The following is a 16095-nucleotide window of genomic DNA, read 5'->3' as shown; positions in this document are numbered from 1 at the left end:
TAAATTACCTCTAAAGGACACAGTAACATGTACTCTAAAAGTTATATCTATCACAGTTCTTTTTTTTTAAGATTTTTTTTTTATTTGTAAGTAATTTCTATACCTAATGTGGGGCTCGAACTTACAACCCCAAGATGAAGAATCACATGCTTCACCAACGTAGCCAGCCAGGTGTACCTATACCTATCACAGTTCTGAAAAAGATGGTATTATGTCAAAATTATCTCAAAGAACCCTATCTTATCACAAGGAAAAAAAAATGGTTACTCTGAGTTTGACCGATAAATGTTTGACCTTAGATTAAAAATCAAGTCTACCCTGGAAGGCACACAATTATTTCACAAGCATTTTAACTAACTTTCTGGCAAACACAACAATCAAAATCCATTATATATATATATATATATATATATATATATATATATATACATATATGTGTATATATATGTGTATATATACATATATATGTATATATGTATATATATGTATATATATATATATAAATTTTAACTTAATATATTCACACAATTCAAAAAACAAAATTTCCTAAGAAGGTATACATTAACTAAATTAATTAAATCACACACCCCAACCTGTTCCACCTACTCTGCCTCACTATCACTAACCACCTTTATTAGGTTTGTATGCATTCTTCTAGTACTGCTTCAGGTAAATATAACCAGGTACAAATTTAAATTCTAATTACATTCCCCCTTTTACAGAAACACTTTTAATGTAGTAAAGACATACCTGAAGATCAGATTCAACGAGAAAAATGCCCAATGCAATCACTGCATCTCTCCGTCGTTCATCCAATTGGAAGATCCCATGGAAATCTACTGGGCACATACAAAGCAGCTTTTGGACCTAGAAAATGAGACCACCACCAACAACAACCAAAAACCCATAGATTAAAAAAATATATAAACCCACATTCAGAATATAAGATATAAACAATAGCATAAACACCAATGAGTCTATATAACCAGTAAGTCATTCTTTTCCAATTCAAAGGTCATAAAAAGATCATCTCCAGCTTCTGAAATGATCATGCACATGCTCCCAAAACATATATGCACTGAGAAGCTTGGACCAAGGGTTAAAATGATGTACACACAGAGGATGTAAAGCACAAGAGCCAACGTCTGCATTTCAGAGTCAGAATAATCACAGATCTCCACTACTCAGTGGTACTCAAAAGCACTTTACCCAAACCTACCTACAGTCGCAATGCCTCCCATACTGTTCATTAAAAGATTAAATGTGGGAGAGGGGGGAGATGAAATGTGGGTAAAGCACTTAGGACAGTGCATAATACATACTATGCATTTAATAAACAATATCTGTTGTTACTGGATATGCCATAAGAGTGGCTAGCAGAAGCAGATAGGCAGTAAATCAGCAATTTATTGAATATATGGAGAACTTAGAATTATTTTCAAAACAGTAAATACCTGACATAAAGGAACTAAAAATCTGGATTTGTTATGAATAGGAAAATAGGTGATGCCTATTCACCTTGAAAATCCCTGCCATAAGAACCCTTGAGCAGAGCATTCAGACACATCAGGCCTCAACTTTGCTGTTCTGTTATGGAACCAATGAGAAGTCATTCACTGACATTCATACAGTTTCTTGGGATATTCTAACGGCAAAGGAGATCAAGTGCAATGCTTGAGATTTGCTTTGAAAATATCAATTATCATTGCAATTTAAAAAAAGAAAGCATATTTTAAAAGGGCAAATACACAATCCAGAAAGAGAAGCACCTTCTAACCTGAAGAGAAGTAACGTTCTTTGTCTTAGTAATCTTTCTCTTAGGAATGATTGTAAAGAAATAATTAGAGATCTAAAGCATTCTGGCAGAGGCCGCTAGAGAGACAATACAATGGGAAAGAGAAAGCAGGGATGCCCAGAATTCCAAGTTCAGGTAGAGACTGGGAGCCTGGCTTGTACTCTAATAGCAATGCAAAGCCAAAGCCAAGGAGACAGTCTCACAACTTCTTTAACTCCAACATCTTAATATCAGTGAATCAACTCCTATTTGTTTTTTAAATATTTTATTTTTAAGTAATCTGTGGGGCTCAAACTTACAACCCCAAGATCAAGAGTTGCACACTCCACCGACTGAGCCAGCCAGGTACCCTAAAATAACTCCTATTTAACTACAACTCCCCCTCCCCGCCCCAGTAACTACAATTTCCCCAGGAGTCTCAAACCAAGTAGGAAAGTTTCAGCCCTGACAAAGACACCTGTGACTGCACACAGGCACGGCAAAGACTGAAGCAGGTACCACGTGAAACGAGACCCAGGAATATAAAGTTTAATCTCACAAAATGGTCTTGAAAATATTTCACAGCTCTGTGTAAATAAAAAGCAAACTTATTAAATTACTTCATTAACAACAACAACAAAAAAAAACACACGAAAAATGGAAGGTGAGCTTTTCTTTTCATTGAGCGTAATTTCTCTAAAGACATCCAGAATACATGATGCAAGTTCAACTACTTCACTGAGATGATGCTCACTTGGATTTCAGACCTGAAGACCTCTCACAACTCCCAAATGTAAGCAGAATCAGAGATGGAGAGCTGAAAGAAGTTGCACACTCATCTGCCAAATGTCCCCTTTCAGGCAGATCATGTGTAATCCTATCTTTGTTTAATAGGTTAGGCAACTAGGCCCAGACAGGTTAAGTACAATCTTAGACAATAGGCTCTTAACTAGATCCTCTGACTTTTGTCTCTCCCTACTCCAATATTACTACTCCCAGCTCATGTACCTTCAACAGCTCCCCACCCCAGTGAACACTCAATGCACACTCCCAACCTGGCAATGAAGGTCCTTCCCAATTTGCCCCAAACACCCGGGCCCTGAATACCGAGCTCACTTCTCCCTACCTGGCCTTTTCCATGGTTTTCACCCATCTTTAACATTTCATTCAACCTGCCTTATCTCCCCTATAAAAATTCTATCCATCCTTCCAAGATCCTGTCTCCCATTTCTCAAAGCTTTCTCAGACCCCAGTAATGTGCTAAGATCTTTCCCATCACACCTCTCAATAGCCCACCAAGAATAATGTAATTTTCTTGACATAATTATCTTTTGAAAAGTCTTATTTCAGAGTTACTTGTATACTTATCTTCCATTCACTGCAGACAGGACTGTGTTCGCCTCATCACTGCCCCCCACATCACTGTATCTGATGCACCCTACACGTTCCAGAAACTTAACAACTATTTAGTGGAACTAAAGGGGCTGAAGTCACAGGGATTTAATGAGATAGGAAGGAAAGTAAAAAGAAAGAGGACCACTGGAACCCAGCCATCCTACTGTAGGGCTTAACTATGTGGTGTCATTTGTCACATAACCAGTACTGGGCACAGTGCTGGCATGCAATTGGCACTGAACAAATATTTGCTGCATCATTAAATGAACAGGGGGATGGATGGAAGAATAATCAGGTTAAGTCATGTATAACATGTAGTCACACTCTCACAATCCTTACAATCCAGCCAGAGTTATACAACCAATAAAAAGGCCACAACTAGTGAATAATGCAGGTCAGAAACTAAATGATGAGGACCCCCAAAAGCCTGGCACCAGGTCTAGGCTCTGATGCAAAATGGCCTTGGACACTGGGACTCTTGTAGGGGGAAAAAAAGTGAAGACTTGAACCCGGGTCCTATAGAAGTCATCACATACCAGACAAGGGAAAATCGGTTCTGCTGGGTGCCAGTCTCCAAATACTAATAGTCCATAGTTATTGAACATTGATCACATGTGAGGTGCTGGTTTGTATTTATCTAATCCTCACAATAGTGCACTATTTATTATCTTCATTCTATGGATGAAGAAACTGAGACACAGAGAGGTCAAAGTCCTAATGCAGAATAAAGCATTAATGCTGCAATTTAAAAGAATGAAAAGAGGGGCGCCTGGGTGGCTCAGTTGGTTAAGTGTCCGACTTCGGCTCAAGTCATGATCTCACAGTTCATGTGTTTGAGCTGTGCTGACAGCTCAGAGCCTGGAGCCTGCTTCGGATTCTGTGTCTCCCTCCCTCTCTGCCCCTCCCCTGCTTGCAGTCTGTCTCTCAAAAATAAACATTAAATTTTTTCTTAATTTAAAAAATGAAAAGAAAAAACACTGATTTTTTTTTCAGAATTTTACAATCAACTAAAAAGTTGGTTGTTTTTAGGGGGTAAAGGGGAGTAGATCCTGCATTATTAAAGGTTGTTAAGCTCAAAATCTGACAGTGGTGGCCATTTACAAAAAGGATCCAAAGGGGCTCTGGGCAACACTTTGAGGAAGTTGATAAGTCAATGGACGACCAGGAGGCAACAAAGGTAACTCACTTAGACTTTGCTAAGAACTCTTGACAATACTTTAACTGAAGGCTATTAAAAGAGAAACCACAAGGTGAATTTAGACTGCCAAGGTAAAGAAATGCCAAACCAAGGAGAAAACAAGGTGCCCCCACAAGTCTGAACCATTGGGCAGAGAGAACTGCAGATGAAAAGTCAAAACATAACCGTGGGTGTAGGTAAAATATTTAGGTCAAAATAAACCTACCAATAATAGCATTACATGTTAGATAATTAATGAGTTTTTAAAAGAATACAACTTTTGTTATCTGAAACCTCTGGGAATAGTCTTTATAGAGAAACAAAATTCCCTGAGAACAGGAGATTAAGCTTTAAGTATTAGTGGCAGTGTTTCGTTAAATCTGTTTTTTTTAAATCCCCCCCCCCTTTTTAGTTTATTTTATTGGAGGAGGAGGGGCAGAGAGAGAGGGAGAGAGAATCTCAAGCAGGCTCCGTGCATGATCCCACAAACCACAAAATCATGACCTGAACCGAGATCAAGAATCAGATGCTTATTTGACTGAGCCACCCAGGTGACCTGTTAAATCTGGGTTTTTTTTTTAAAGTTTATTTATTTATTTTGAGAGAGAGAGAGAGCAAGCACGAGCAGGGGAGGGGTAGAGAGAGAAGGAGGGAGAGAATCCCAAGCAGGCTCTGTACTGTCAGCACAGAGCCCAATGCAGGGCTCTGACCCATGAACTGCAAGATCATGACCTGAGCCAAAATCAAAAGCCAGACACTTAACCGACTGAGCCACTCAGGCGCACCTAAATCTGATTTTTAGTTGTCTTTCTCAAATGCACTATCCCCATCCATGGAGAACACTGAACATAAGCTAACATTTCCTAAGTGACTGAGAGCTATCATGATAACAGTGATTGTAACAAGATTCACATGGAGCTGCAGATGCATGTGGAACAGCACCTGCTCCTACAAGCAGTCCTGGATGAGGGTTTCATTAAAGATGTTCTGTTGGCTGTGATCAATTAACATGGCTTTCTACAACATCCAACACAAGTAGCACTCCATGAGCCTTTACACACAACGAATGAGTCTCCGTTTCTTGAGCCCAGCTCATGTGCTTGGCAGAGTACAGCACATACAAATCCATGTCTCTGATTCCTGACACATCGTTTCACCAGGCAATGCTCAGGGGAGCTGTACGGAGTTGTGATTTTCATTCCAACTCTAGCACTTCTTTTTTTTTGTACCTCACCCCAGTGACTGGGTCCTCCTGGAGTTTTTTTTTTTTTTTTCAACGTTTATTTATTTTTGGGACAGAGAGAGACAGAGCATGAACGGGGGAGGGGCAGAGAGAGAGGGAGACACAGAATCGGAAACAGGCTCCAGGCTCTGAGCCATCAGCCCAGAGCCCGATGCGGGGCTCGAACTCACGGACTGTGAGATCGTGACCTGGCTGAAGTCGGACGCTTAACCGACTGCGCCACCCAGGCGCCCCCCCAACTCTAGCACTTCTTATCTAAGTGACCCAAGGTAACTGACAAAACCTATCTGAACATTTTGACTTTGTATTTCCTTCTGTAAAACGTGGACAAAACAGCAAGTGTGTGTATATATATAAATTCACAGAATCTTGCTAATGTCTTAAAATTATGCCAAGGGACGCCTGGGTGGCTTAGTCGGTTGAGCGTCCGACTTTGGCTCAGGTCATGATCTCACAGCTCATGAGTTCGAGCCCCGTCTCGGGCTCTGTGCTGACAGGTTGGAGCCTGGAGCCTGCTTTGGATTCTGTGTCTCCCTCTCTCTCTGCCCCTAACCCACTCACATCCTATCTCTGTCTCTCTCAAAAATAAATAAACATTAAAAAAAATAATAAAATAAAATAAAAATAAAAATAAAATAAAAAAATAAAACTATCCCAATATTGATAAGTCTTCTCCCCCAAGTCTCAGTTTTCTCAAATGTAAAAGGATGACCAGATAGTTTTTTTGCAATGTCTGCTCTAGCAATAAAATCTTGTGATCCAAGAACTTCTACCTATGGCCATGAGAGATTAACAGGATCTGGATTTACCTTCCTGCCATAAAACAACTAGGAAAATGGACAAATACATGAAACCACTGATTTCATACACTGGACAAGGAGCACAGGACTATAATGCCTGAGAGGCAGAGGAAACAAAGTGAGCCCTATGACTGCCTGGTTTTCTGCCAAAAGACATATCTCAGACCACAGAACAGGAAAGGACATCCCAGTCATGCAGGTCTAAGTGGAGGAGATAGAAGTAAGAATACAGGAAGTCTAAAGCAGCTGGAAATTCTGAAGAGGAGAGAGCTAAACAAAAAAATCTCCAGAAATCATAGCAAGAGTTCCCTTGAATTTTTGATGAATACTAACACACACTAGTATAGGTGATATTCCAGGAAGTTGGAAAAGAACAACCAGGCAACTGCGTACTGAATAGTCCCCAGAGTTCATATATAGCCGAGAAGAGTCTGAGTTACTCCCAGCCAGAGTGGAAAGCCCTCAAAGCATTCAGTAGAAACCTCAAAAGGGCCATACCTTAGCAGTGGAGTTAAACTATCCCTGTAGCAAAAGCTATTATAGACCTGCCCTAGCAAAGTTTTAAATTAGCTTTGTAAAATTAGCTTTGTAGCTTTCCCGTTTCTGTGGTCTGAGATATGTCTTTTGGCAGAAAGCCAGGCAGTCATAGGGCTCACTTTGTTTCTTCCGTCTCTCAGGTATTATAGTCCTGTGTTCCTTGTCAGTGTATGAAATCAGTGGTTTCATATATTTGTCCATTTTCCTAGTTGTTTTATGGCAGGAAGGTAAATCCAGATCATTATTCGCTCAGAAAAAGCATCTGAAAAAATTCCACACTTCTTCATGATAAAAACACTCAACAAACTAGAAATAGAACTTCCTCAACTTGAAAAAGGGCATCTATAAAACACTCAGAACTAACATCATATTTAATGGTAAAAGGCTGAAAGTTGCCCCCGAACAGGAACAAAATAAAGATGTCCACTCTCACCACTTCTATCCAGTATTGTCCTGGGGGTTCTAGCCAGGACAATTAGATACGAAAATGAAATAAAAGGCATTCAGATTGGAAAAAAAAAAAAAAGTAAAACTATATTTGCAGATGACATAATCTTATATAAAGAAAAAACTAAAAACATATTAAAACTAAAAAACAAGTGTAGCAAGGTTGCAGGATACAAGATCAACATACAAAAATCAATTGCAATTAGAGTTTCAGTTTTACAAGATGAAAGAGTTCTGAAGGTGGATGGTGGTGATGGTAGTAAAACATTATGAATGTATTCACAAAAACCATTTACTTTTGCTTCCTGGCACTTGTTAGCATTTTCAATTGTACTTACTTGTAATTTTTTGTTTAATGCTTGTCTATCTCCATGCCAAACTCCATGACAGAAAAACAATGTCCACTCATTCAATCCCTCTAATAGGTCCCTTCAAGGCCTGGCACACAGCAGGCACTCAAAGACTGAATGAATGAATGAACAAACGAACGAATAAACAAATGTCACCATCATTTGCTTTTATAACAGTACATATAGCCTTGGCTGGCCTAAATCTAGGCTTCCAGACCAGCTTTACACACAGAAGTATTCAGGAAAAGAGAACAGCTTCAGCAGCAAAGATAGAGCCTCTCAGAACTAAGTCAATAAATGCAAGTGAGATCTGAGGATTTTTGCCTCAACCATGTATTTTATCACATAAACATAAATAGTGTTCTGACTGGCTTGGCAATGTTCACAAAAGGCCAAGCCTTTTCCCAAAATCCCAAGATACATGAAAGAAGCAAATACAAAAACAAATAAATATATAAATAATGAGGACAATGAAGTGCACAGGTAAATTTCAGCAATTTAAATCAAAGATAGGAATAGCTGCTGGTGGAAAGGACTGAAGGCAACCACATCCCCCACTAGGTACAAACTGCAAACACAGACGGCAGAAAAGAAAATCTGCAGTAAGGAGTAAGAAATAGAACATTCTTGCTCTCTTGGGGAGTAAACAACTAGTGACATGTCAATTCCAAGACTCCCTAAGGGCATCAATATAAACAATATGGTCATAATAATCTTCTTAATGCACATTACTCTTGGCCCTGAAATATTGAAGGGCTCTTCCCTGTCTCATCAATACAAACTCTTGAGTCTGGGACTACATATGAAGTCATCTGCTTTCTTCTCCACTTTCATTTCCATTCTCTAAATATACTATATTTCTGGGGCACTGGGTGTCTCAGTTGGTTAAGCATCCGACTTCAGCTCAGGTCACAATCTCACAGTTTGTGGGTTCAAGCCCCACATCAGGATCTCTGCTATCAGTGTAGAGCCTGCTTCAGATCCTCTGTCCCCTTCTCTCTCTCTCTGCCCCTCCCCTATTCTTATGTGCTCTCTTTCTCTCAAAAATAAACATTTAACATAAACATTTTAGGGGCACCTGGGTGGCTCAGTCGGTTGAGTGTCCGACTTCGGCTCAGGTCATGATCTCGCGGATCTGTGAGTTTGAGCCCCGCATCGGGATCTGTGCTGACAGCTCAGAGGCTGGAGCCTGCTTTGAATTCTGTGTCTCCCTCTCTCTCTGCCCCTCCCCCACTCATGCTCTGTCTCTCTGTCAAAAATAAAATAAACATTAAAAAAAATTTTAAATAAACATTTTAAAAAACTAAAAAAATACTCTATTTCTTTTTTTTTTTTTTTTTTAACGTTTATTTATTATTGAGAGACAGAGAGACACAGAGCATAAGGAGGGGAAGAGCTGAGAGATGGAGAGACACAGAATCTGAAGCAGGCTCCGGGCCCTGAGCTGTCAGCACAGAGCCCGATGTGGGGCTCAAACTCACAAACCACAAGATCATGACCTGAGCCAAAGCCAGATGCTTAACCGATTGAGCCACCCAGGTGCCCCCAAAATACTCTATTTCTACTGAACCCTATTACTGCTGTTCCTCATTTTCTTCTGTGCTTTGCTTTCTTCTATCTGAAATGACCTTCCCTTACCAACTACTCTTGGCATTTACAAATGCCCATTCCCAGGCCTTCCATATTTAAAATCTCTGCTGAAAGTAACCTCCCAGCAAGTGCCCGTGATGCTTTCATTTTCTTAGAGCATGTTTCACTTTTTTGCCTTCTAAATTTCCACATACCTGCCAAGACTCATGGAGAGTTCTTTGGGGGCCTGAAGAAAAAATTATCTGTACTTCCCATTCCCATGCCAACAAAGTGCAAAACAGCTAAATATCTTCACAGAGGAGTTTTATTAAAAAGCCATATGGTCCACCATCAGCTCCCTTCTGGACAACTGGCCAGCCCCCACCTATGACTACTTCTACTTGTTATAAATTATTTGAGGGTTAGGATTGTGTGCACACCTAGACCCAACTGTCAAAAGAAAAAAGATACCCAGAGCAGGCACAGCTAGAAGTCAGTACCCAAGCAACAATACCCTGAATTCAAGTTTCCACATAGCAGAAAACAAGAGCACAATGTCACACCATCATTTCTGTTTCGTGGGTTTTTGGTTAATTCGTAAAATATCATTATCTTAGAATCAAAAGAATAAGGTCCCCTTTTATGCTTGCAGAGTTAGCAGGAAAAAGTAAACAAAATCCAACAACAGTGAAGCTATAAACATGCACAAGGTCTCTTGCTAATGCTATCTACCATAACTAAGTATAATCCTTTGAAAACAGTTGGGCAGTAAACATCAAGACCTATCCACATTTAACACAAGAAAGTAATTCAAAATTAGACAAAATTCTAAGTGTATAAACGCACAATTTTACAAGGGAAAAACTAGACAGCCTAAACAGAGAAATCCTTAATTTTGATCTGTCAATAGAAAATATGACATGCAGCCATTAAAATAATAAATATGGGCTATTTTTGAAAAAAGCAATAAGGTGGAGTGCCTGGGTGGCTCAGATGGTTAAGCGTCTGGCTCAGCTTATGATTTCACAGTTCTTGAGTTCGAGCCCTGCTTCAGGCTCTGTGTCTCCCTCTCTCTCTGCCCTTCCCCTGCTCATGATCTCTCTCTCAAAAATAAACATTAAAAAAAAATTAAAAGAAAAAAGAAAAAAGCGGGACACCTGGGTGGCTCAGTCGGTTAAGCGTCCGACTTCGGCTCAGGTCATGATCTCGTGGTTTGTGAGCTCAAGCCCCACATTGGGCTCTGTGCTGACAGCTCAGAGCCTGCAGCCTGCTTCGAATTCTGTGTCTCCCTTTCTCTCTGCCCCTCCCCTGCTCATTCTCTGTCTCTGTCTCTCAAAAATAAATGTTAAAAAAAATTTTTTTTAAATAAAAAAGCAATAAAGTGAATACAGCTAAAGACTAAAAAGGAGGCCTAAGAAATTAAAAAGCTAAAGGGTTAGTGTTATGGGCTGAATTATGTCCCCCTAAAATTCATATACTGAAGTCCTCATCTCAGGCACCTCAGAATGTGACTGTTAATTTGGAACTAGGGCCTTTATTAACACAAGGTGATTAGGGTGGGCCACTCCTATCAATCTGGCTGGTGTTCTTATAAAAAGAGATTAGGATACAGACAGGTACAAAGGGAAGACTATGCGAAGACACCAAAAGACAGCCACCTACATGCCAAAAAGAAAGGCTTCAAAAGAAACCTTCATCTTGGATGTCTAGCCTCCAGAACAGTGAGAAAATAAATTTCAGTTGTTTAAATCAATGTGGTACTACTATGTTATGGCAGCCCTAGCAAACTAGTATAGTTAATGTGGCATGATTACAGGTAAAGACTTTTTCTTCTTCCAATTTCTTCTTAAAATATTTTACAGCTGATTTAACAATAGTTCTAACATCATGAATTCCCTCTACTGATGCTAATTTTCTCTTCTCTTATCCTATACATGGTTGTTTTGAACATAACTTCACAAAGGAAAGGGAGCGAGGATAGAAATTTTCAGCTTCATGATGCTGAAAAAATGCCAATACCATGATTTTTACTCCATGGCAAACCACTCTAAAGGAGTGGGTAACTATGAACTCCAGAAAGCCCAGTGTCCTGAGCATGAGGACATACATTCCTCCAAACAGAGATAAGAATTAACCAGCTCATCTTCTGGAGCACAACTGTCCACCAGGGAGGGGTCTGGCCTGTCCCTAATGCTGCAGTGCTATTTAAACACCACACTGAGTTAGCTAAGACACCTCCAGATTCTGGCAGTCTAACTGAAGAAAAGAGAGGCTATTTTAGGACATGGAAAAAGATTCTGATCAAAGCCTCCTGAGGGTGGGAAGAGAGATGGAAGGGCAAGGAATGCTGCCTACTTTTCAGCTCTGCTGGGAACTCTCCATGTCCCAGGGTTCGGGTCCATTAGTATGATACAGGCCAGGTAAGAAAAGGCAGGAACAGCTCACCCATATCCTGGATATGAGGAGTACAACCAGGCAGATCCAGACAGAAGCTTCTTGGCAGGGGTGGCTTAACATTCTTAAGACAGATGAGAAAGAGGAAAGCAGAGCAAGACTAGCAGGCAAAAAGAAATCAGAGAGAGGGAGACTGGAAGCCAACCGTACATGGAGAGTCCAGTGTAGACAAGACTCTCTTCTTGTCTATTTTGTTCCTCCCACCTTTCTCCCAAAGGGAGATGGCTGAGGACTGCATGGGACGTGATCCCTCTAGGACACAGATGGTGTCCTCAGAGGCAACCTGCAATCCTGAGAGTGGGCCTCAGGGCTATGGCTCCAGTCTTAGGCGCAGCCTAGCAGCAAAAGGTCAAAGCCTAGATACGGATAAGAGAATAGGCACCCAGGAGTCTTGGGTTTGACTATCTGAATATGGCAGGAGTCTGGTCACCAGACCTGCATTACAACAGTAGCTAGGGGGACTTGCAGCAAGTCTGACTTGATGCTGATCACCTGGGCAACCTCATTAAAACTGTTTCTTATTGGGGCACCTGGGTGGCTCAGTCAGTTGAGCGTCTGACTTCAGCTCAGGTCATGATCTTGCAGTTTGTGGATTCGAGCCCCACGTTGGGCTCTGTGCTGACAGCTCAGAACCTGGAGCCTACTTTGGATTCTGTGTCACCGCCTCTCTCGCTCTCTGCCCCTCCCCTGCTTGCTCTCTGTGTTTCCCAAAAATAAAATAAAAACATTTAAAAAAAAACCTGTTTCTTATTGACCTGGCCTACCGAGCACATATTAATTAACAGTAGATGCTCAACAAATGTTTTCTGAATGAAACAGTGAATTAAATAATTAAAAGAGAAGTAAAATCTACTTAGTAGCAATAGGCTAGGTTTCACAGCCTAGACTTGTAGGTGAGTGGGGTGAATAAACACCACTGTGGCATGTAGATAGACAAAGATAAGGAAAGTTATGTCATTAATGTGCCCCAAGTGCCATAAAACTATGTCAGGGCTGCCTGAATTACCAATGTCTAAAGTGAGATGTCAGGTCTAACTCATAAAACTTAGCCTTCCTCAGCTCAACCCTATCTGGACCAAGACCCATTAAGTCCTCTGCCTTCTCTTGGGTGGCGGGGGGGGGGGGGGGGGGGGGGGGGGGGAAGAGAAAAAAACAGAAACAAAAAAATGAGAGAGGTTTTTCAACATTCATCTCCCCACTTAAGTCCCCACCTTCATTATCCTGGTGGGTACTGAGAAATTCCTTTACTCTTAAGAACCTCAAGAAGATTTCCCTAGGAACACTGAAGGCTTATTGTCCATTGGTTTAAAGTCGTGGAATGTAGTAAGCAGCCATATGTTATAGGACTAAACAGTAACAACGACCCTCAGCATAATCAAGTCTTAAGATCCCAGATAAGAAAAGAAGAATCTACATATATGTGATGGAATCAGCCACCTACAGAAGCCTTCTCTAAGAAAGAAGTTATTTCAAGGTCCCCAAGACCTCTCACACATATATAACCGTACTTGTAGCTAAATTTTATTACAGTAAATTATATTACAGTGAATTTATCAGCAAGAGAAAAGGGCAGGTGGAATCTGGAGAAAACTGTGCATGGGCTTCTTCATGTTCTCTCCTTCCTGTAAACGTATACACTAAGCATGCTCCCTTCTACAGCAGCAAACAATGTAGTGACCTGTGTGCTACATCTGTACCTAGGGAAGTCTAACAGAGACACAGCAGCCAAGGTTTTTATTGATAGACACAGGCACTGTCTGCCTAGCAACCATTAAAATCCCTAATTCCAAGAAAGAAAGCAGGTGTTCAATATAAATCACATTAATTGTACGAAGAGTCTAGGCACAGTGAACCACTCTTATCAAATAGGAAATGGAGGGAACAGTTCAAGTGCTAAGTTCCCAGATGTGAACCCAGGACTGACCTTGCAAGCAATCCCTTCTGAAGCCTCAGGCTTGCTCAGTTAACTCTTTTCAGATTTGTAAATGTTGCCAATGAGAATGAAGTACCTCCCAAACTAAGAGATGGTATTGGGGAGCTGACAATCTAAAAACTGCATTTTTAAAAAATGTTTATTTATTTATTTTTTGGGGGGGGGGCACATGGGAGGAGCAGGAGAGAGGAAAGACAGAATTCCAAGCAGATCCCATGATGTCAGTACAGAACCCAATGCAGGGCTTGAACCCATGAACCGTGAGATCATGACCTGAGCCAAAACCAAGAGTCAGACACTTAACCAACTGAGCTTCCCAGGAATCCCTAAAAGCTGTATTAATTAGTTATAAAATATATTGTAATTTTGATGACTGAAGCAGTTACTATAAAATACAAAGCTAACAGCGTTGTAATTACAGAATGTTCTTGTAATTATCCAAAAAGGCCGAAGAAGGTCAGTTGAGCTTAAGGTGCATTTCTCAGAATTACTGAGTGGGAATAGGTCCCCTGCTAGAACTGCAGGACTGGGCTTTTTGTTTTTTTGGTTTTTTTTGATTCTTATGTTTATTTCTTTTTGAGAGAGAGAGAGAGAGAGACAGAGTATCCAGAGCAGGATTCACGCTGCCAGTGCAAAGCCCAATGTGGGGCTCGAAACCATGAGCCCTAAGATCATAACCTGAACAGGTCGGATGCTCAACTGATGAGCCACCCAGGCGCCCCTGCAGGACTGTCTTCTTAAAGATCACCCACTCCCCTGCAATCTCTTCTCTCTTCTTCAAGTCCAGCAAGCAAACTTCTGATAGGATTTTTGGTCCTCCTACCAAGAAGAGAATGTGCTGACTAGCTGGCATGAATTTTATTTGATAAGCCAGCACCGTGGCCCATTAGTCAGGCTCATCCAATGATAACAGTTCTTAATCATTAGGTATCCATGTGCCTGCCTTTATTTGTGTCATTTTGTTGATCCTCATAATACTCTTAGCTAATACTGTCCTTATATTTTGAAAAGAAACCAAAGGATCATACTGGGGAACTGACCTACCCAGAGTCACACTCATGTAAGCAAACGATACAGGATTCAAATTCAGGTAGTCCTATCTCTAGAACTCATATTCTTTCCATTTTATTGAATTCCTCCTTCAGTCAGAAGTCAGGTTGGCATCAGTCTCCCAGGACCTGCTCACCCTGCGGGTAAGTGAGAAATCAGGTTTAAGAACCCACAAAGCCAAGGAAGGAGTAGGTCACTATGACAGAGTGCCTAACACAGCATTTCAACTTCACCACTCACCAGAGCCACAAAACGACTCTGAACAGCAGCAGGCAGGTCTCCAGTCTCCCTACTCTTAGACAACAGATCTCTTTCCATCTGCCAGGAAGATGTGTGAAAAAAGAATCCCATCCCTTCAGTGCTAATACACTTTAATGAGTCTCATCACACCATGGGGGAGAGGGGGGGGAAGAAAGCTGACATTTACTGTTCACCTATTCTGCCCAGGCACTTTATGCTTTGAACTCATTTACTCCTCCAGAACCACTTCATTTCACACATGAGGAAACAGGCTCTGAGAATTGAAGTAACTAGCCCAAGAAGACAAACAGTGACAGTGCGGGGACCAAACAGGTCTGACTCTGATATCTCTGTTCCTTCCAACATCTGAGCCACACCTTTGAGTCGCCTTTCACCTTTCTCCCAAGGAAAAGATACCCCCAGCATAAGTTGTCCTTTCTCCTCTGAAGGAATCCTGGGCTCAGTTCTCTGTCTATGACAGTTCATTACCCCTTCCTGGCCACTGTCCCTTCTTCACACACCATCTTTTACCCAGTCTAACGCTCCCTCTAGACTTCACGGAAAAACAATGCGCGGATTTGCATTTTAGAAAGCACTTTCAGACTTAGAAAGCACTTTCAGATTTACCATTCCACTTGCCCTTCACAATGATGTGAAGTGGGGAAAGCAGGTGAAAGCAACTCCATTTTATGAGAAAGAAATCTCTCCAAGGTCACGGAATAAAAAGCAGAGGAAGTCGGGAGCAGAGCCCCAGGTTTTAACCCTGGTCGTTTGCTCTTCCCACTGCTTCTCACTGCCTGCCGCCCCTGCCCCTGCGATGTCACAAGGTGCCCCCTCGGCTCAAACCCCAAACCCTGGCCAGTAGCTCACGTCCCTCGTCCGCCACCCACCCGCAACGTCCCTACCTGCCCAGCCCACTCCCTGCCCAAGTCCCTCCACTCTCCTCTCTTCACCAGCGCTCTTCACCAGGCCCATGGGCCTCCTCACCCCGCCGGCTCCCTCCCATCACATATCCCCTCCAGTCACAGGAAGCTCGAGACCCCCTCTCGATCTCCCATAGACCCTCGCCCCGCCCCCTCGCTTCGCCACCCTAAACCGCTTCTCCTGTCAGCTCGCGGCCCAGGCG

General features: G+C 41.6%; 1 protein-coding gene across 2 annotated transcripts in view; it reads right to left on the bottom strand.

Moving 5' to 3' along the window:
• PI4KA (phosphatidylinositol 4-kinase alpha) overlaps positions 1-16095 on the bottom strand; it is a 113818-nt gene that overhangs the window by 97468 nt on the left and 255 nt on the right. For both annotated transcript variants that reach the window (XM_043558196.1, XM_043558197.1), the window contains exon 2: positions 751-867. In XM_043558196.1, the coding sequence (XP_043414131.1) occupies positions 751-867 (117 nt within the window). The remainder of the gene's footprint in view (positions 1-750; positions 868-16095) is intronic.

Source organism: Prionailurus bengalensis, chromosome D3 (assembly GCF_016509475.1).
Source record: "Prionailurus bengalensis isolate Pbe53 chromosome D3, Fcat_Pben_1.1_paternal_pri, whole genome shotgun sequence".
NCBI classification, from domain to species: Eukaryota; Metazoa; Chordata; class Mammalia; order Carnivora; family Felidae; genus Prionailurus; species Prionailurus bengalensis.
Note: the sequence above shows the minus strand (reverse complement) of the source record. Positions and strands in the feature narration are given on the sequence as shown.